At 45.1% G+C, this 23,023-nt stretch overlaps 2 protein-coding genes across 2 annotated transcripts in view; one reads left to right on the top strand and one right to left on the bottom strand.

The window, feature by feature from the left end:
- LOC125287181 (CDP-diacylglycerol--glycerol-3-phosphate 3-phosphatidyltransferase, mitochondrial) lies at window positions 1–22,838 on the top strand. The gene is made up of 10 exons (XM_048232740.1): window positions 1–120; window positions 2,903–3,098; window positions 4,525–4,602; window positions 4,715–4,814; window positions 5,940–6,129; window positions 9,350–9,528; window positions 12,158–12,679; window positions 17,014–17,162; window positions 17,699–17,859; window positions 22,020–22,838. The coding sequence occupies exons 1-9, from the start codon at window positions 5–7 to the stop codon at window positions 17,816–17,818; spliced, it is 1,650 nt and encodes a 549-aa protein (XP_048088697.1). The 5' UTR covers window positions 1–4; the 3' UTR covers window positions 17,819–17,859; window positions 22,020–22,838.
- The window catches only part of LOC125287180 (dynein axonemal heavy chain 17-like), a 34,939-nt gene continuing 33,799 nt past the window's right edge, over window positions 21,884–23,023 (bottom strand). Inside the window, 1 exon segment of the mRNA XM_048232739.1 lies at window positions 21,884–22,201. Within this exon segment, the coding sequence (XP_048088696.1) occupies window positions 21,954–22,201 (248 nt within the window). The 3' untranslated portion in view covers window positions 21,884–21,953.

Raw genomic sequence — 23,023 nt, 5'->3', positions numbered from 1 at the left:
AAACATGGCGGCCCCCATGTCATGGAGAAGACTTGTGTACTCTGTGTACACGCCGGCTCTTTCAGGGGTTTTCACCAGGATTTCGGATAAGTTTTTCCGCAAGCATGACCGCAGGAGAGGGTAAATTAGATGGACATTCAGTAATGATGAAAAATAGAGTTCTTATTTTTAATCTCTTTAATTATCTGCATATTTGCAAGATAGCTAGCATTCGAGCCTGTTAGCGAACTAACTAGCTAAATAGCTGGTTGTGTAAGGTTGTGCATGCGCATGTTTTGCACTCTTTCTATTTCGAAAGCACTAACGTTAACCATATTATGTTGTCGAGGATTGTGGCATCACGCATAGTCTTTGTGACCCAAAATTGACAGCATTGGCAATCTGATGTTAGCGGGCTAACCAAAGGTTATACAATCTGGCTAAACAGAGATGGTGGCTGTTACTGCTGTCGATTAACGTTATGGTTGCCAAAGTCAAAAGTCGTGGTAGTGGTGTGTTGTCAGGTTTAGTTAACATGAACTGCTGGATAGTACCCTTAAGATTGACAATAAACGTGGCGTGCCTGTGTATGCCTAGGTATCATAAATCGAACTGAACTTCGGTGTGGTGTAAACATGATGTATCGCCCTTATGTCTAACGCCGTTGAATATGGAAATCTGACACCAGTTTAGTACAGATTTTTAGCAAAAATTTTCAAAGGGCCTCTTGACCTTGCTCCCTGGTTCATAAATTGTCACATGAGGTATCATGAGTGACCTTAAATCGGCGGAGAAAGACACCTTTTGTTCCCCATGGCCCATCAACTCTAAGCCTAGATCATTGGTGGCAGGCAACACCACATGATGATACACATTTGTTTACACTTTTCAATGATCATACTAATCACTAGACCAACTACACCAAAGCTTTCTATGTCTTACACTTTCAGTTAATGAGGTGCTGTGGCAGCTGTTTCTTTGTGGCTATATAGAGGGCCTAAATGCTGCTTAGAGAACATTTATGTTTTACATGTACATTACTTTTTTGGAAACTATATGTTGAAAGAAGTGCTTTTGTTGTATTGTACATATCATTTCTCAGTAGACTACTACTGTGACTGGGCACTCAGCTTGGAAGAATGTGCAGTACAGGGGAATAAAACACCCTTAAATTTGCCCATTCCAGAAATATTTTGAAATGCTGCCATTCCTGTTAGTGTTTGCTAAACCTTGGAGGATGTTGGTTGTTGCGGTGGCTTGGTTGCTTCCTTCTGGCACCATCATTCAACTTTAAGGGCTCTCGCCCACCTGCTCCATAGAGAAGTTGGCCAATCATGTGTTGCAAGGGTATTGCTGAAAGACCTCTGGACCATGCCTATGACGGGAGACACCGGATAGAGTCCTTCAGCTTCATGACTGAAATCAGGCTTTTGCAAGAGGTTCCTGTAATGGTCCTGTTAGTCATTCAAAAGAGGATGAGAAGCCCTTGTTTCCACACACGGAAGGCGCTTTTTGCAAGCATTAGTCACCTTTAAATGCCTTTCTCAGCTATACCTTCCTTCTCAGAACCTCTTTCAGTTTCTGTAGAAGTTAAGTACATGCACATTTTGGTAATTTCCTGTGGTGCATTATGTGGTTCCTCCAGAGGGACGTAGGCTACATAAATCATTCAGCACTACAAAATTAACAAAAAAATGGTTGAACAGTAGATATGTCAGCCGTAGGCTACTTTATGATGGTTAATTACATAGATAAAAATAGATAAAAGTATTGCATTGAACTTTGCATTAAAAAACTGACCCTTGTCTGGTGCTATGTGGTCATTCAATTAAGGCTGAAAAGAAATCTGTATTTTATTATTTTATTAGGGTTTAATTTGTGTGCACTGGATATGCTAAGATGAACCTATAACATAGAGGCTGTAAAAGTGTTACCCTTGGGCATGAGCAAAATCCAAAATGTATTGATGAGCCTACTATATTTAGAAATCCTAATGAAGCTCCCAGTGGAATATTGTGTTAATGCAAACATTGTAGCCAGAAAGTCAAAACATAATCAAAAAGCACAAACAAATTCAATTAAATTGTATTTTTTGTAAATATTTTTTATTGATTAAAATTTGAACAAAGACCAGCACATTGGGACTGAAAAGGGATATCATACAGCAAGTTATCAGTGTTCTATATTATAGGCTACATGGCTTATATTGATATACAAAAATTATCAGTCCATTAAATGTTTATTTTATATTATCATGCAAACTGCAGCATACCACCATAGACAACGCAAGAATTCCTAGACAAAATGCTTTGTGCACAACTTTGTTTCAAGTGTAGCTAGTTTGACAACTGACCAAAATGTAGTCCCAGACACTGGACCATGGCTTTGATGTTAAGCGGTGGGTGACGGGCAGGGCTGCTCTGTGTGACTGAGCGCACGGTGAAAATTCTAGACCTGAGAGGAAAAAACAGAGCCCTTACTGGAACAGCGGAACCAATTTTTTGAACTCTCATTGAACCCTGTTTCTGTTCTGGAGTTCTCAAATAAGATGTTTTTGGAAGGCGTTCTTTATTCCATGGGTCTATATCCAGCAGGCCCTTTGGGATGGGGATGATCCCTGTAGATTATTAAGGAAGGCGAGCATGTGTTTTCCCATGATGACCACAGAAGTGTAGTCCTGCATCCTTCTTTCCTTTCTCTTTCCCTCCCCTTTTTACATTGAACCAAAACACCTTAAAACATATCTTAACATATCAGGCCTTTTGCTAAATGGTTGTTTTAAATTACATTACTATTATTTTTTTTTTTTTTTTGAAAACTGTTGCTCTGTAGCACTTTGAGATTGCTAAATATAAAGTGCATTACAAATAAAATGTATTATTAATTGTATTATTATTATTTGTTCCCTCTCTCTCCCCCTCAGTTCATCCCTGCTCTTGCTGGCTCCCCTGTTGGCAGAGGCTGAGCTGGTCCCAGTGCCCCCCTCGCGGCCGCCCAGCTCTGTGGAGGGTCTGCACGCACGTTTTCGCTGGATGGCTGACCACGTGCCTGCTTTCAGGGTGCCTGGTGCTCGCGTACACATCCTCCACTCACCGGAGGAGTTCTACCAGGTCATGAAGGTGTGTGTGTGTGTGTGTGTGTGTGTGTGTGTGTGTGTGTGTCTCAGTATGTCATGGTTCTTTGGAAGACACAAATCTCTCTCTCTCTCTCTCTCTCTCTCTCTCTCTCTCTCTCTCTCTCTCTCGAAAAGAGAGCCATCTGAGAAGAAGGAAGTCCCAAGTGTTAAACTTGTGGGAGGTACTAACGTGAACTGATGGAGGTTGATCTTGGCAGAGGACATTCGACTGGGCAAATTGGCAGGGATTGCGGGATTCTTCCTAAGTTTACTTATTACTTACTGTTGTTACTTAAAGTTACTGCCCGCTCTAAAGGGATTAAAAAGGTTAACCGATTGCTTACGGTACACTGACACATGGTTCTGCTGTTGATTTGAACTGTCATAAATGTGAAGATGAATAGCCAGGATAGAGGCCATAAAAAAAGAAAAAAAGGGGGTTGCCCTTTGATAAAAGAGGATGACTGTCCTTTTTGTCACTGTACAGTTTCTTTTTGTTATTGTGCAGTAGTGGCGTTGTGGGCTGGTTTTGTTGTCTGTCTTGGAGAGAAGGGTGTGTGTGTGTGTTTGTGTGAGTGCTGATCTGGAGGTGAGAGAACACAAGCAATAATGACAGAATTGTGCTGGAATTTGGGTTGTTATCTGACACCTGCAACATGAAATCTCTTATTCTGGTAAATGCCCCTCCCCTTACACACAAACATGCACACACACACACACACACACACACACACACACACACACTAGAGTAGATCTGAAGGAGATGAGTGCAGGATGAGTTGCTGGTGGTATAGTGTGTGTGTGTGTGTTGACGGGAAGAGAGTGAAAGAAAGTGGCCATGAGGCCATGGCCACATTCTTCCTCCTGCAGGAAAGCCTCTCATTAGGCAATCCAACGAAGCCTCCAGGCCATGCATGTATGGCTGCTGTCAAGTGTAAAGCGGTTTAGTGTGGAGGATGAATAACAACCCTAAAGCCTGCTGCTTTCCCTTTTAATAAAGCCAATCTTTTGTCTGTGTACCAACTCACCCCAGCACTAAGAAATAGAAATAAATAAAGAATACTTCCTCATCATTTTACTTCCACTTCCTTATACTATTTCTTGTGAAGTTCTTAAAGTGTGTTCCTGTGCCTGAACTGGTTGAGCGTTCGCTGACAGCACTTAGATCATAGTTGGAGCCCTGAGGCCACGCATACTAATTCAGTGTACACCTGTATGAACCTGTTTTCACTGTTCACCTGTACGACACTGTTATATTCACTTACATGATAAAAGCATCTACTCACTGAATGACTAAAGTTGTTGGTTTCCATGGAACTTTGTTTTGTGTACTGTAGGTTAGTTTAATGGTGTAGACTCTGTGGTTATGAAAGGAAGTGTGTTTAATATTTTTATTGCATCGTTTGTTTAATTCTTTTTTTTTCTCCCAGGCACGAATCAAGACAGCTAAGAGTCGAGTTGTGATGGCATCGCTGTATCTGGGCACAGGACCCCTGGAGCAGGACCTGGTAAGAGAGATTCAAGAGTCTCTCACTCTCTCTCTCTCTCTCTCTCGCACACATACACACACACACATACATACATACACACACACTCAGTCTTTGGTTCCCTCTCTTGCAGGTGGACTGCATGGAAGAGGCCCTAGAACGCTCCCAGAACCAAGGCAGCAGCCCCGACCTCCAAGTGTCCATGCTGCTGGACTACACACGAGGCTCGAGAGGTCAGTGGAACACCTGGCAGGGGTCACATTGGCACCGTACAGCACCGGCCACCGTAGGGGTCATGGTTACTTGAAGAATAATCTTCCTCGCTGCGTATCAAAATAAGCTGTGTGAAGCTGCCTGGTTAAATGAGATGGGTCATTTTGCAAAGGAGATTGTTTACAGTTGACTTTCGCCAGTAAATCCATTTTTATAGAAGTTTGTGCTTCTATGTGCAAATATTTCCGTGGAACTGCGTAAACTACCTGCTGCTCTGTGGGGGGGGGGAGGTGTGTGCGTGTGTACACAGGTGTTTCTTCACCGGGTGTTTCACTTGAGACTGTATGTCCAATATGTCCCCACCCTGTGTTGGTTCTCATTTTACTCTCATTCATCGCTGTAAGTGTCTATTTCTTCTGATTTCACTGTTTTCCCTTTCCATTTCTTTCATACACTGACTCATATGTTCTTTCTCTTTCACTTGCTCTCTCACACACACACACACACACACACACACACACACACACACACAGAAGTGGAAGTTCCAAACTGCTTGTCTGATGAGACCTCATTACAGTGGGAAATCTCACTAAATCTCCCTCTTCCTCGTTAGTCTGTCCGACTCTGCTGATTAGCCAAGTCATTGTGTAGATGCGGTTTCAATCTGATTTCAAATAAAAAGGAAATAAATACCATCACATGGTGTGGTGTGCTGCCAAAATCAGCATACAGGTATGCACACCCATTTGTGTGTGTGAGTGTGAGAGCGAGAGAGAGAGAGGGAGTGGTGTGGCGAATGCTTTCCCGTACACAGTACAAAGTGAATGGGAAAGGTCATGGTTTGTTAGGTCAGCATGATAAATGCTTTAACAGGTTGTTATTGTTTTTGTGTGACTTCTCATTGATACTTACATTCTTCCTCTCATCATTGTCATATGATGTTGGTGCATGATCCTTATCTGCTGTTAGAGGAAGAGATGTCATGTGGGATGAGTAAGGACTTCAGGTCCTACAGCAGGATACTTGTACTTATACAGGTGTTTGCACTCAGCCATGAACATTCTTATCAACAGACACCAAAAGCACACACACGCTAAGACATATCTGTATGAATAATTCTGCCGTGTGTGTGTGTGTGTGTGTAGGTAAGAATAACTCGCGGACCATGCTGCTGCCCCTGCTACAGCGCTTCCCTGATCAGATGCGCGTGTCCCTCTACCACACGCCCGACCTGCGCGGCCTGCTCCGGCTGCTCGTTCCCGAGCGCTTCAACGAGACCATCGGTGTGCAGCACATCAAGGCCTACCTGTTTGACGACAGCCTCATCATCAGCGGGTATGTTGTTATACACAGGGCACACGCAAGACACCGACATGCAGAGATACGGGCCCAAATAACATCTGTTTGCATTGGCAATTCATCTGAGGGTCATTTTCTCTAGTTTCTATTTTCTAGTGTTTGGTCTGTAAAAAGTCAGAAAATAGTGATTAGTGTTTTAAGTTCAAGATGTCGTGATACTCAGTTAACGGTCGTAGAGTTTCCAAGAAACCAGACAAAAATCGAAATCAAGAAACTGATTTAGATTTTTCCCCCTTAAAAATGCTCAACATTTTTTTGACCGCTGACAACTAATCAATGAATATAGTAAGAGTCACAGGGACACCTATCTTTCCCTTGACCCCTCCCCGTCCCTCCTCTCTCTACAGCCTTACCCTTACATTCCATCTAAAACACAGTCACTTCAAATAACGACTGAAATAACTGACTAAATAAGACCATAGACAAACAGATCCATATGTGCAGACAGTGTTGGATCCAAAATGCCACTCGTTGCCCTATATCCATACACACACTCACACGCGCAGACATACGAACATTCATCATACATGCTGCTACTTTATCAACATAGTCATACATGCTTTTTATCTGTTAAACGTCTCTCCAATTGTGTTGCTCGACACCATTCCAGGCACCAACTGTAATATATGCAGGGCCCCTGAGGTCTGCTGAATCCTTGGCACAATGCTCCCATCATATACCTGGCATGTGAAAACACACCCTTGCTGTTTTGTCACCACAAACATCCCATGTTTTGTCACCACAAACATCCCATAATGACAATGTACAGGTGCACATACTGTACCTATTTTAACAGATTTCTCTGCCGTTGGGTGTGTAGTTATGACTGAACTGAACAAACAAGTGTTGAAGTTTGCAAATAATGTATATGGCTTTGTGAGTGTGTGTGGGTGTGTGGGTATCCACCCAAGTGAACCGAGAGTAAGGCTGAAGAGTGACAGTGCAGCTTATTTGGCAACCCCATTGAGTAATGGGCAGACAAAATCGCACTAAGCATGACTGATGTGTTTGAGGCAAGGACAGATTTTTCGTTGTGTAATATGGGGTCAGAAAATGTCGCTCAGTGAGTGTATACGATCCTTTTTCCCATCACGTTCCCTATTGTTGCGTCTTTTTACTTGGGCAATATCTAGATAAATTACAGTTAGCATGAGTAATGGAATTTTTGGAAATGTAAAATTGTGTAATTCTTGGTTCAGATGTTTACATGTTCCTGAAGTATTTGGTGTTGTACTCTGGGCAGACTGAAAAACATTCACACTCAATTAAAAAAGAGCACATTAAAAGATTAACTCAATTAATCATAGGATAGAATGCCTGGGACCTGTAGCCTGGCGGGCCATCCTATATCATTGAAATGTATAGTCTGGAATCGAACCATTCACCTCGCTTAATCCAAGGGACGGGCAGAGAATTGTCTTTCAAACTGCCTAGGCATGCAATAGGCCAGCACTACGACCATATCCGTATCCGGTCGGCAAAACGGCAAATACATCTTTCTTCGAAAGTAAGGACTTAAGTGCATTGTGTTGCTCAACTTTCAAAGAAAAGCACAAGTCCAACTCCTCCAAAGTTGACGCCAACGCCGATTCAAACAACCGCTCTTCGTTCGCCATAGCCACCTTTCTTGTTGGTTGCTAATGGACCTGTTATTTGCCTATTCATTTTAATACAACATTGAGTGATTATTTAGTGATTGTTTTTCTTTGTGTTTTTAATATTTGTAAATACACTGGTAGCATTTAGATGCTGGCTCTAAAAAGACTTCAGTCTAGTTTAGGCTGATGGTTAATGTTCACTTCACTTGGTGCGTTGGTAGCTCTAGTCTTTAGCTGCTCTAGTCTAACAGATCTGTAGGGGCTCCTTGATATGTGCTCATATTCATACATGGATCAAAGTCAAGTGATATATGCAGCGTGAGCAGAAGACCCTAATGGGCTCTGTTTTGTTGTTGTGAGAAGTGTTTGTATTCCATCCATCAGACACAGGCCCTTTGTCCCATCCCACACACAGATGGCCATGAGGCTAGCAGGTCACTCTCTTTCCTCAGAACTGCACTGCATTGGATTGTATTGCAGTAGCTGTCTTAACTTTTAATGGTGTATTTCGATGCATGGTTGCAGTGGTCAGTTTTAGTGGTAAGGATTCCGAGATCAGGATTCAATAGATAACTACATGCAGTATACCTCCCTTCTGCTGCTCTGTAAACCGTGCTACACTACTCTGCCATCGCTCTTTCTGCAGCGCACACATGACCGCACTTATAGCTTATCTGATACAATGGCTTTATGGCAGATGGAACTAGTACAGAAGCAGCCCACCCTCTAATGAAGCTAAGCAGTCATTTGAAAGCTCCCCCCCCCCCCCCACCATCCCTGTCCCCTATAGACCCATTCAACAATAAAAACAAAAACAATGCTTGAACGTTCTATTTGGTTCCCAATCTACTTCCTCTGCATTAAGATAACATATGGAATGTTAAAACGGAAACCTTGTGGGGCCAACTATGATGCTGATAATGGAACTCTCTTGAAAGGGTCTATATAAATAGATAACTAAATGAATCATGACAGACCACCAAAAGCAAGTCAAGTCAAGTCAGATTTATTTGTATAGCAGTATAGTCTGGAGAGCACTGGAAGGACAAGACAGTCCGTATTTGAAACAGAGTTTCTTAGCACTCAATCCAGACTCCAGGCACCGGTAGATGGCTAGCATGGCAGCTCGCATGTCAGCCGCAGCTCGGTGGTCGTAGCAGCTGCAGATCTCTTGCAGATTGACGTTAGGCACCCTTGCTGAGCAATTCCTCCGTCCAGACATTGGATGTGCAGCGTCACGGATGGATGAGGGACTTCAGAGACATAAGGCAGGCTAGCCAAGGCGCTCATCAGCCCAATGGAAGCTGGATTAACGTTAACTTGACGTTGATGGTGTCAGCCGAGTTTGTTAATCAGAAAAAAGGACTAAGAATAACACAAAAACGATCGAAAATAACATAAATAAAGAGTGATTACATTTAACTAGAAAAATAAATACAAAAAATTAACAGAACATTACATAAAAAGCACACAATCCCACTCTACCACATGACCCCTGGTGTTTCCTGGATGTGCTCCTATCCACCCATCGCTTTGTCAAATAACATGTTTTTTGTCTGTGTGTGTGTGTGTGTGTGTGTGTGTGTGTCTGTCTACAGGGCAAACCTGAGTGACTCCTACTTCACTAACCGGCAGGACCGCTACGTGCTGCTGGAGGACTGCCCTGAGGTGGCCAACTTCTTTGCTGACCTGGTGGGCGCCGTGGGCGACGTGTCCCTACAGCTGCAGCCGGACGACAGCGTGCACATGCTGGATGGCATGGTGCACCCCTACAAAGGTGACTGGCCTGCTCTGACCTGAACTCACCTTTAGATCTGCATTCACATGCACGCACGCATGCACACGCGCGCACAAACACACACATGCACGCACGCACACACACACACACACATGCATGCACCGCGCACGCACGCACACACAAACACACACACATGCATGCACACACACGCACGCACGCACAAGCTGCTTTCAGATCTACGTGTAAGTCTGCATGTTCTGCAGATGTCAAGTTGTTGGGCCGTATATCTGAACAACATAACTGGACATTTGGAATTCCGAACTTAGCCGGCTGTTACACTACTCCCCTCCTAGTATTTCCGACGGACATTATGTAAATAAGCTTGTGTCTGAACGAATCAAAGAACGTGCCGAGATTCAGTTTATGTGTGTGTTTAACCACGCGGAGATTCTGTTAATGTGCGTCGGTGTTCACACATATGACCGCATAATGTCAGCATGTTAGCATCATATCTGACCTCTGTTTGACAAAGCTGCACATATACTGCGGAGGACGTGCCTGAAAGCAGCTACACACACGTGCGGAAAATTGAGGGCGTCTGTTGAAGTTGGGTCTGGATTCAGACGGCACAGATGGGTAGAGAGGGGCAAAGACATGTATTAGTTATGCTGCTGTCCTTTGTGTGTGTGTGTGTGTGTGTGTGTGTGTGTGTGTGTGTGTGTGTGTGTGTGTGTGTGTGTGTGTGTGTGTGTGTGTGTGTGTGTGTGCGTGTGTGTGTGTGTGTGCGTGCGTGTGTGTGTAGTTGGCAACCTCTCTCTGTGTGTCTGTGAGTGATGATGGTCTGCAAGCTGATGGCCGTAACCCAAGCACCAAGACGGAGACTGGCGGAGCCTGGTGTGTGTGTGTGTGTGTGTGTGTTGAGTGTCCACGGCGTCAGTGACATCAGTGCTCCATAGCGCCGCTCCCGAAATAGAGGCGTGATGTCACAGCTGGTGGTGTTTATCTGGCGAATCGGGCTGATGGGAAAGGGCAGTTTTGGGCCATCGTTTCTCGGGTTACGGAGGAGCGGCGTCCTGACCGCTGGAGACGGAGGAGGGGGGGGGGGGGGGGCAGAGCAGATTGTCCGCGTACAGGAACAGATAGAGTGCTAGCCTGAGAGAGGAGCTGGGGGATATACACCTGTGTGTGACGCTGATTCCTGCCCACACGCTCCATTGCGTGGTGTGGAAATAATGAATGGATGCAAATGAGCAGCTGAATGAACTGATAGGAAGCTCCCCTTCCAGGAAGAATGAACAAGGGCTCATTGGAAATCATTTCATTCTCTCTCTCCCTCTTTCTCTCTCTCTCTCTTTCCCTTTCTCTCTCACTGTTCCCCCCCTTCTCCCTTTCTCTCTCTCTCTCTCTCTCTCTCTCTGTGTCTGTCTCTTTGAAGCTCCAGTAATCTGACTCCTCTCTGTGTCTGGAAATATTGCTAAACTGCTACGCTCCTCTTAACTGGATGTGTCTGGAAGCGGGGGAGGGGGGAGGAGGGGAGCGAGGGAAGCGAAAACAGGGATGCAGAGGAGAGGAAAGGAGAGGATGGGAGGAGAGGAGAGGAGAGGCTGATCACTGTGGTGATGGGAAAGCCCCTGTCAACTCATTTGGGCCGACTCTACAAAAACACACTCCAAATTCTTCTCTGTGGGTTTCTTTAGTGTGCAACAAAATCTGAACTCGGGTCAGTGGGTTGACGCCCAGCCTGTCCGCGCAGCTCTGTGCAGACTGATGGGCCAGCTGTTCTGAGGTCAGTGTGTGGGGCTTGTTGTCCTGATGCTATTGCATTATTTAGCTGCTGGCTGGCTAGCCATGACTCACTGGACCACATTATGTCAGCCGGAGGCGCCAGCGACTATCATGGGCCGACTGTAGCCCTCACTCAACACTTACTCCCCCCGCGTCAACACACACACACACACACACACACCCTCATATACACACACACACAGTTCAAAAACACACCTCTCTTCCACACATTCTTATGCAGACACACACACACAAACAAATGTGCACACACACACACACACACACCTAAATCTAAGCAAAATATAACACCTCTGACACCCAGACACCTATGACTATTTCCTTGTAAATATTTGGTTAACTTACGCAAATGCACACACTCCCACCCAAGTGCATACACACACCGAGAAACACTCACTCTCTTCGTCATGCGCTGTCCAGACCAATTACCCATGAATCTCCCACTCATATCTCCATGCAGACGTTGCTCTGACGTCAGGCTGCAAATCCACTCCTGACTGGTGGCCCTATTCCCACATTAGCATTTTTCTAAAATGAAGAATTCATGGCAAAGAAAATGTCAAAGACAAGGCGTTATATATGATGGCTTTGTAAGGCGTGTGTAATTGGTGTTGAAGGGCAGTCGTGGCCTACTAGCGGAGGGTTGCCTTGAGCAAGGCACCTAACCCCTCGCTGCTCCCCGAGCGCCGCTAGCAGGCAGCTCACTGCTCCGGGTCACCTCACTGTGTTCACTGTGTGTGTTTCACTAATTCACGGATTGGGATTAAATGCAGAGACTAAATTTCCCTCACGGGATCAAAAGAGTATATATACTTTATACTTGTACTATACATCAGCGTTGATCACCTGGTCCTCTGTCCCACAGGTAATCGGAAAGACTTCTCTGCGTCGGCGCAGCAGCGCATCATGGAGGTGGTCAACACGGCATGCATCCGCCAGCGGCTGCTGGAGGCCGAGCATTCGCCGGAGGAGGAGGCCGAGGCCGAGGCGGAAGCCCCGGGCTCCGCTGACCAGTCCTCTTCCTCGGACACCTGGGTGTTCCCGCTGGTGCAGATGAAGCCGCTAGGCATCCACCTGGACGAGCAGGTGACGCGGCGGCTCCTGACCGAGGCCGGCGGCGACTCCACGGTCTACCTGACGTCGGGCTACTTCAACCTGACGCGCGCGTACATGCGGCTGGTGCTGGGCGCTGGTGCCGACTACCGCATCCTCATGGCGGCGCCCGAGGTCAACGGCTTCTTCGGCGCCAAGGGCGTGGCCGGCGCCATCCCGGCCGCCTACATCCACCTGGCGCACCAGTTCTACAGCAAGGTCTGCGCCCTGGGCCAGGAGAGCCGAGTGCACCTGCACGAGTATCACCGGGCCAACTGGACCTTCCACGCCAAGGGTGAGTCACCCCCCAAGTGACTCCTACTTCACTAACCCCCCCCCGACCTGCTGCTGACCTCTCCACCGCCACGCCGCCTAACCCGTCCCACTTTGTTAGTGTTGGGCCGGACTGGAGGAATGAGCTCGTTTCCTGGCCTAAAGTCCGGCTCTCGTTTTCCGTTATTGTTTTTGCAGGACTTGAATGTAAACAATGAGGCCGGTTGTTTTCCAGGCTGAGCCCAGTCCGTGCGGAGAGAGGGCATCCCTGCACTCTGGGATTTGGAATCTTAAAGCGGCCGGCGTTCGCAATGCCAATGTTTACCTGGCCACATCACAAAGGTTCTGTTTGACCAAGCGCGGCGGCATCTAAGTAGATTTTCAACCTCTCCCCTGTCTGCGGACAGTTCTGGGAAAGGAGCGTTCCGTGTGTGTGTGTGTGTGTGTGGAGAGGTGGGGGGGGCTGGTGAATCTCAGGCCTGCCGGTAAGCGTGGCTGCCCGCTCGCTTGCCCGCCCGCCTCGCCTCACTCGTGTCCCGATGGAGCGTCTTTGAGTCACTCTCTCCCTCCTCTGGCCGAAGGTCAGCGCAGTCACACACTCACTCGTGATGTTTTCTCTGCAGACCAGAAATATGCCTCGGTTACATTCCTGGGGCCTGTGCTCAGTTCGCGGCCACTGCCGCATCAGTAATGGGATCACACTTCCCAAAACATCAGCCCCAGACCCCAGCCAGAGGCCAGCCGGAGGCCAGCTGGGGTCCAGCGAGTCTGGCTCTCATAGGCTATTCTGAGGCCTTTTGTAATTAAAAGCACGGCTGGGAAATGTATTTCATTGTAGTCAGGGAAGTGACCTGAGTAATATGCTTAAGCAAAGAGTCGGTTGGACAATGGCAGCTTTGACCCTGAACGGAGCAAACAGTGAGACTACAGATGAACACGAATGCACACACACACACTGCACACTCTCTCTCTCTTTCTCTCTCTCACTCACTCACTCACACTCACTCACTCACTCACTCACACACACACACACACACACACACACACACACGGACGGGGTACACAGAATTGAATTCCACGCTCTTGTCGAGATGCGGTACTTATTAGATAAGGGCTTGTCATGCCGTCATTTCTAGTAAAGCCAGGAGCAGCCAGGGGAGAGAGAAAGAGGGAGGGAGGGAGACAGACAGCAGAGGTAGAGTCTGCCCAGCGTGCACTCAATCAATGAGCATTAGAGCGCCTCTGACACTGACCCACGAGAGAGAGAGAGAGAGAGAGAGAGAGAGAGAGAGAGAGAGAGAGAGAGAAAAGTAAGCGAGAGAGAGAGAGAGAAAGAAAGGGCGCCTGAGGGAGAGGTGGAGAAAGGAGGATGAAATGGAAAAGAGAATAAGACAACAAAGCGCATGAGTCATCATCAGTGTTTGTCTATAATGGCCGCTTATGGTAAACTAGGCCAGTGCAGCACTCCGCCGGCTCCAGGCTGGCTCAGGTGACGCGCTGGGTGCTTTCCCAGGTCGCCTCCTTCACTTACCTTTACCTGATATCTGAACGGCTGTTTCAAGAAGAGCATACAGCCATGGGCCATCCGGAGGGCACTGCTGATTTTGAACAGGGAAGTGTGTACTCAAACACACACACACGCACAGCTCTTGCCAAATCTCATTAATTCATTGCCGAAGCACGCACCAACACACTTCCTGAATTTTTCATTAGTTCATGGAGGTGATCAAACAGCCCAGTACATGAACTCAAGACTGTCTGTCCAGCACACGGCCACATTGGACTGCTCGAGTGCCTGGAACCAAATTCCTTGTTTGTACTACTAGCTCCACTTAATAGCAAGATAAACCGGATTGGGCCTCTGTGATCCTGAAACGTCCTGCCTCAGGCCAAACTGTTCCGAAGCACAGCCCCATCAAGTGCTCCCACTCCCGCTTTGTTGTTAACATGGTATGTCAGGTTTGGCCTGGTAATTCAGCTGTTCCAGTAAGCGCTGAATGGGGCTTTGCGGGGGCCATGGGAGGCTAATCTGCCCGTGCCAGGAGGGCCAGTGGGCAGGCTGAGGCGGAGCTCAGTGCCCACTCATGGTGCTGGAACCCAGAGTGGTGTCGGCTAACAAAGCCCTTTGTGTGTGTCCAGGGAAACGCTCACTGTCCTTCTCCTCAAGGACCTCCCCCTTGCACTGCACTCAAAGCTCTACTGTATGTGTGATCCCACTGGGACGTGTGAGATCTTGCCCCATGGTTTTTCCCTCTTTTCAAGGAAAGTGGCTGAGTGTGAGGTGACGTGGTTAAAGATGTGGAGCCTTAGGCGCTGTAGCTCAGTTTTATACATTATGTCCTTAAAGGAGAATTCCTGCACTCTGGTCTGGAGGGCTCATGAACATGCCCTCAAAGTGTAGCACTGTAGCTGCCTCGCAGCTCTAGCTGTTGGCTGCAGCAACTTGAGCTAGGTAAAACCGATTTTGTTTCGTTTCTGTACCGACAGCACTCGGTGACCTAGAGAAAAAGATCTATGTGAAAAAAATGCCAGAATTCTCCTTTAAGTTCAATTTTATTTTCATATATATAAAACTATATAAATGAGTGACAACAGGGCTCCAGAGTGCGACCAATTTGGTCGCATATGCGACCTAATTTTTCAAAAGTGCGACTAAAAAAAATCGGAGGTCGCACCTGTGCGACCAGCTATTCGAGAGAGGAAAAAGTGTCCGCATTGAAACTCTACCTTTGGTTCAATAACAGACACATATTTGGCCAATATCGTGGTTTAAACAAATCACAGATAGTGAAGGGCGGGACCTCCCCTCTGATTGGCCGTGGCCCAGTGCCTGTGTGTAAATTTGAAAATGCGTGTGCTGCAGAGAGAGAGAGAGAGAGAGAGAGAGAGAGAGAGAGAGGCCTACGATAGGCCTAGTGAAACTTCCCTTTACCAAGTTCAGTCCGAAATAATTATTCACCAGAAAAATAGTTTGAACGTAAACCCGACGTACAGGAATGCCACTTGCGCCAAATTTATAGGAGTCATTGCAGATGAAAAGACGTCTTAAAATTGCGAACAATGCATACAAGGCCTTCCCGAACGACAGAGATACAGATATCGCCCGAAAAGGAGGCGTCATTGACCGCAGTTACATGCAGGGAGTAACCCGTTTTCAACAGCAATATTCGTTTTGGCGCTGAAGTTGTGTAAACTCATTCTGATGGCATCAATCAATTTAATCCGGTATTTGGCGCAAACCGAATATCGCTGCTACATTTAAAGCCCGAATATTCCCTGCATGTATACCTGTGGTCATTGTGTACGGTGAATTGAATGGACACATTTAGATCGAGCATGGCAAGTCATTGCAGTAGCCTATAATAATAGACCTACCATTTCGTCACTGCATTAACCATAGTGATGTTCTTATTGAAAATGTAAAAATGCTAAAATTAAAAAGTAAATTGCATTGTGGGGCTGTCAAATGATTATTGCAATCATCATTGCAAAATCACATAAAAATCTCCCAGGCTACTTGGAACATCTCCAAGTAGTGCAACCAGTGCAAAAAGTTAGTCTGGAGCCCTGGACAATAGGTTTGGCAGTTAATTCTATGGTTTTGGTTCAGTATTCTGTTTTGTTCTTCTTATAGAATAGCAGTATGTTTGGATGAGGAACAATGAAGCATACACTGAAAAGTGTACCCTGTCTAAACTGATGCATGGCAATAACTAGGTGATACTCTTGGCCTATTTTGCTTCCTCTGGCACTGATAATCATATAAAGGGGTAGGGAGAGTCATTTAAATATTTGGAAATCCTTGGAGAAAACATCTTACTGTCCATAGAGACCGATAGAAATGTAAAGTGAGTAAACTGGACTGATATTTGAGAAATGGACTGATATTTCTCAGGAATGCTACCACAACTGCAACATGTCTGACTACCCATAACCTTAGCACTGGATTTTAATGATGAAAAGTTTGCTTTTATTAGTGCAAAAGACACTTTTTGTGAAGGATGCCAAGACTTTTGACCGTGTCAGTTTGAAAGTATTCGCTTCCCGCAGCATTTTGGTGATATTTTGCGTTGAATTTGTGGAAACAAATTGAAATGGTCCTGGATTGTTTGTTTTCTCAAAAGAACTCTAAAATTGTGTGTATTTTGCTTAAAAACATTTCTAAAGGGGTGCCAATACTTTTGTCAGTGAAAAAACAGTGGTGCTGTGTAATTTCACAGATTTCTTCAATTAAATGATTCTGCAGAGGTCACAGTAATCCAACAATCCTTCCTTTTCACAGTAATCAAACAGGCCTTCCCCCGTCATCCCTGGGCTTGCCCTCAGTGAGTCATTGCTTGTGTCTTGCCTTGCCAGGGCTTTGGTATTACCTGGACGGCAGTGACCGGCCCTGCCTCACTCTTATCGGCTCACCAAACTTTGGCTACCGCTCCGTGCACCGGGACCTTGAGGCGCAAATTGCCATCGTGACCGAGAACGAGGAACTCCAGGCACAACTTCAGCAGGTAGGTTGAGCAGACAAGCACAACTGTACAATAATTAACTGATAAACTGTGATTTTAATTTCCAGACCCCGTTTATATTACCCGTTCGTAAACTGTAATCAAGATTCATGGACTTGCTTCGGGAAATAGTCTACACTTTGGTCACTGCCGATCATCACTTGGCAGGTTACCAGTCATGGATGACTTTGCGCTTTTGTCTTTTTTTTAATCTGTTCTTCATTGTTTAAGTTATTACCTTCACATGCTGGATGCATCATACATGGGGCTCTTGGCGAGAAGTGCCTAGTCACCTCACACTGAGGCTGCTTTGTTCTGTTTGACAGTCACCAAGTGAACGAGCTTACTGGTATGTCTGGCTTTGATCTGCTAGTGTACAGAATCAGTCAGTGTTTGTAATGGCAGCATGGTACTATTTTCTAGTCTATTGTTGGTACATGCCTTACCTCTCATTCAGGCAGCACTGAGGTGGCCAGCATAGCATAGATTCTCATCGTTTCTGAAGGAATGTGTTTTTCCATTGTGCTTTGTATTTGCAGGAGCAGGAGATGTTGTACAAGCAATCCAGCGAGGTGTCGGGTAACACCTTTAAGCAGCCCGATCGCTACGTGAAGCTGTGGGTGAAGCTGGTCACCCCTCTCATCAAGAACTTCTTCTAAGAGCAAGCTCATGGGCCCAAGCATCCCTCTGTCCATGTCAGGTGCGTCACTCACTGAGCTCGAACCTCGTCATTTCTCCGAAATCTGACGCATCATCCTGTTTGTACAGGCATAGCTCCTCACACACACACACACACCTCTCCATCCAACAGACACACAGACACAGAAACACGCACGCTATAAGTGTGGAGGGTTCAGGAAAACAGTAAAACCAGACTGTGGCCGGTGCTGAAATGCGCCGACTCATTACGCTGGTCCCAGCATGCATCAGCAGCAGGCCTAGTCAGCAGTGCTGACCACAGCAGGAGGCCTGCGCTCCCCACAGTGGCTGCCCTGTCCCAGACAGCGCAGCTCCCCCACATACCCACAGACACTCCCTCAGCTGACCTCCAGGCCCAGCGGGAGCCGGGAGCTTTTGCCTTGTAGACGCCGCCAGCTGTTAACCGTTCACACCTTTATGTTATTCTTGCAGGTAGGGTTTCATATTTCAGATAACAAACTAAGTGGTCTCCACAGCTGAGTCAACATTTGCTCATTAGTGGATGTTTGGTGAGGGGATTAAATGGGAATTTGTAGAGTCATAACTGAAACACTGGCCCCAGGTAAAGTGAAATGTTTTTGATAAAGTATTAGGTATGTGCTTACTCAAAAAAATCTTTGTGCCAAGTTAACCAGGGCAGTGTTCTATAATGGAACTATTACAGTTACATGACCTCTGTGATACAAGAGTTGGTCTACTTAGGTCTTCTACATACTCGACGCACCCGACCGGTAGCGCGACAACATGACGTCAAAATGACGTAGATCTTGCTGGCGCACCAGGATTTAACCAGAGAATGTCTAATAAGGGGAGAACTACCACTTTCAGAAAACTTCCGGTTTCTGAACTGGTTGCAGTTCCTTCTGTGGTTCCACATGAGGGCACTCGTCCACGAGTGCAGAATGCATGGAGGTCTATGGAGCTGTACCCCTCAAAATCCACTTTTCTCGGGATATATTTTTTTTTCAAGTAATTTGAATATTCTATTCGAAAGGGTAGGCAAAGAAAATACACTTGGTGGAGTATTATATTTTTTAAAGTCACTTAATTGTTCTAAAAAGCCTTTCAAACGTGTCAAAGACGTCACTCATTAGCACAATGCTAGCGTGTTATGGGCAACAACGACCCAAACTGTAAGAAATCAAAAGGACATAAGTAGTCGTTCATTCAACTTTTGACCTATAACCCATGTTGAAGTTATACAAACTACAATAAAATCTGAGATTTGTCAACGACAATCAGGTGAAAGAGACAAATTTAGCCGTCTAGCTCCATTGACTCCCATTCATTCTGCACTCATGGCGATCGCCCCCAGTGGAAATCTGGTGGTACTGCAACCAAAATTCGGTACAATGGGACTTAATACGGAGTGGCCAGGCTCTCCGTAGACGGGCTCTGATTTAACCCAGGTAGCGCACCACTCATTTATTTTTCAGACGAGCGCGACAAAGCGGAAACAGGAAGATGGACTAGTTCGAGGGCAAGCGAGAGTTGCATTGTTTTGTTACAGTCGTGAATTTTTAATAGTTTGCTGGATAAGTCAACAAAGTTACCAGCGAGAGTTGCAACACATGGAATTAAAAGGAAAGAATAGAAATTATTTATTTTCAAACAAAGGATATCTATTAAGGCCTGAACAAAATCTCTTTCCACTTCAGGAAATGACACAAACTCAGCCAGCTGCTAACTAGCTAGCCAGCTAACTAAACTGTTTAAATTATTAAAATTCCCCTCGGGATGACTAAAGTATCTATCTATATATCCATCTATCTATCTATCTATCTACCTGTGCACACACCTTGGAAACTAGATGATAATGATGATGGTAGTTGTGAAAAGTAGCAACCAAAGTCTGAAATACCATCACAGAGGCTAGCTACTAGCAGAGCCCGTTTACGGAGAGCCGGATCACTCCCTATTAACTCCATTGTACCTGCAATCTGTTGTAGTTCCGCTAGGGGCCATCACGAATAAGTGCAAAAACAATGGGGGTCTATGGAGCTAGACGGCTAAATGGGTCTCTTTCACCTGGTTGTCGTTGAAAAATCGAAGATTTGATTGTGGTTTCTGCAAGCTCAATATGGATTATAGGTCAAAAGTTGAATGAACGAGTACTTACGTCCTTTCGATTTCTTACAGGTTAGGTCATTGTTGCCCACAACACACTAGCTTTCTGCTAATGAATGACGCCATTGACACTTTTGAAAGGCTTTTTAGAACAAATAAGTCACTCAAAAAATATAATACTCAGCGGTCTGTATTTTCTCTGCACCCTCTTTCGCATGCAACATTCAAATTTCTGGGCAAAAAATTATATCCAGAGAAAAGTGGATTTGAGGGGTACAGCTCCATAGACCTCCATTCATTCTGCACTACATTCATGACACTCCTGTTAGTGAACTGGAAGGAGCAAAAAATAGGAATGGAATGGGAAAATAGGAATGGCACCTTAATCCCACAAACTCTCACACCAACCTTCTTTTGTGCCTTTTATTCACGTTTGTTTAAATATTTAGTAAGTACAAGCCCTTTTCGCTCCCCATTTCGATGCAGCCCCATAGGTTTCCATTCCATCCGAACGGTCATCTTTCCCCTAGAAGGGGGTGTGTACGTGCAGCAAATAAAAGTTTCCATGATGTGCAGTTTGTACGCATGAGAAATGTATCTTATAATGAGGCACAGGTTGTATGTGTTGCCTACTGAATTGGACTAACTGGAATTCATAGTTTTTTTGTTATTTGTAAGAGCCAGTTCCTCTTCACTTGTCATAATGTTGATAGATACTGTACCTGCTTTTTTGTGCAGGTAGAGCACACACCCTGTAATCCCTGGGGGGAACAATCTTTACTCTTTGTGAATGTAGGCATGTTTGTAATTGTAGTTGTGCAATTGGAGATCCAAACTAATATTTCAACCGCCTAAAGTGGTGTGAGGAATTGAGTTCATAGTAGGCTTTCGGGAAGTGTTATGAGGGAGATGGGAAGAAAAATGTAGCTGAGCAGGAAATGTTTGAAATGTTTTTTCCGTTCTTTTTTTGTGGTTGTTCTTACTGTTGTTTTTTTTATTCTCTCACTCTCTGTTTGCCAGACAAGTGTATTTATAGTCAAACCATTAAGTAGTTTTGGTGCTTTCTGCCAACCTGTGTTGTCTCATCTCTACAAACTAGGCCAAACAATGGAAAATCCAATTAAATATACATGTATTTATGCTGTGATTATTTTTTCCTTATGATGAAACTTTTAATAATGTATATTTATATGTATAGTCATTCAAATGTCACATTACATGTAGAATTAGGGCTGCAAAGGGGTGGAACATTTCCGGTAAAATTCTAGAAACTTTCTGGAAACTTTCCATGGGAAATTGGGGGATTTTGGGAATATTCTGTGTTGGAAACCGAATCACAGAATTAAAGAAAACAATGAAAATGAATGGGAATTTGGGGTAATTTCTAAAATTGCTTATAATAGAAACTGCTTACAAACATAAATATAAACATTTTGTTTTATAATAAATATGATTCGATCATTCATATTTTCGTTTAACTTAGCATACTAATCTAGCTAGCAGGAATCCCATTCCCTGCGGTTTACTAGCATACTAAGCTAACTGTCAGTGCTGTCTATTGTTTCCAGTCTGTTTTTTACTAGCAGCTAACGTTAGCTAGCCAAGACTGCTGTGAACACTGACTGAAGTTGACTTGTTACAAAAATGCTTAATAAACTTATTTTAGTCCTCCTTTGGCCAGCCAAAGCAAATTGCTAGTAGCAAGCTGGGAACACCGATCAAGAAACGCCGCCACGCCACTCAACAACAAAATCTGATTAGATCTAATGGTCATGCTGGTCATGCTGGTCTGATTTAGCTTGACAGTTGAGGTGATATGGTGTTATTTTTTATAATTATTTGTTTTACCATTTTCTCGGATTCTGACTGGACAAAGCTATAGTGCTTCCTTTAGATGATTTCTAATAATCCAAAAATGGTAAACTTCGAAATCCATAAAGTGCACAGGACAAATCAGCTCATTGGCTATAGTGTGATTTTATTGCTTAACAGCAGAGGGCGCCTCATCGCTGGCCTTCTCTGGGCTGCTCAAATGCTGAGTAACAGACAGACGGCCGCCAGCACCCACTTAGCCGGCTTGTCTTTGGTTTTCAGGTTGAAGGTCCAGATGTAGGTGGGGCCACGGATGCGCGTCTTGTAGACCGGGCACTCGTAGACGTTCTTGGTTTCCTGCCGGTCCACAGGGATGGCCTTGATGAAGAGGACAGGCATGGCCGGGCTCAGCTCCTTCAGACGCGCGTCGCAGATCACACCCGTCTGGGTGTCCCAGCGAGCACCTGGACAAACAGCAACAACAACAACACCACACACCCACATATACATGCTTACTCTGACTGGGTGGGGGGCATGGCAGACATGTACCATTGGACAAGAGTGTGGTGGTTCAGCCCTGTTTGAGCTCCTCCCCACACACCTCTGTTACACTCCAGTTCTCATCTGCACAGTCTAACTCTACATGACTCTCAGCTCTGTTGGTTTTTCCATACGTTGAGTCTTATGCTAGTAACCACGCAGCATGAGATTACCTCTTCTGTGTCTCTCTGAAGTTACAATAGTGTTTTTGTTTTATCATAAATGTGACCGTCTATTCTGGAAAATATTAACTGTTTGCCCTGTGAGTGGGCAAGTGAATATTTATGACTTCTACTGTGGGGGAGAGAGAGGAGACAAAAAAGGTTTGATGTGAAATAGCAGATGGACAACAAGTCCAGTTGGAGCCTTGGAGTTCCTGCTGCCTATGCTGGAAACTGTTGGTTTGGCTGAGAGGCCAAAACAGAATCTGTGTGTGCGCAAATTACACACACACAGAGTAAGTGTGGTTGTGTGTTATCTTTATCAAAATAACACAACACATTTTGATTCAGTGGATCAATGGTTTTTAAAAATAATATTAAAGGATTGTTTGATGACGCTTTTGGTTGTGTGATGTACAATTCATTAATAATTTATTATAAGCTCATTCACTAAAATGTTTTTTCAAGTAATGCTAATGTGTTGTTTGTAAAGAGTGCCGTCTTTGGTAGAAAAATGTCTCTAAATACCGATCTCCTCAATAGGAACTCTTGGTTACAGGTTAGCAACATGTAGTTGAACAGCTG

Source organism: Alosa alosa, chromosome 22 (assembly GCF_017589495.1).
Source record: "Alosa alosa isolate M-15738 ecotype Scorff River chromosome 22, AALO_Geno_1.1, whole genome shotgun sequence".
NCBI lineage: Eukaryota > Metazoa > Chordata > Actinopteri > Clupeiformes > Clupeidae > Alosa > Alosa alosa.
Note: the sequence above shows the minus strand (reverse complement) of the source record. Positions and strands in the feature narration are given on the sequence as shown.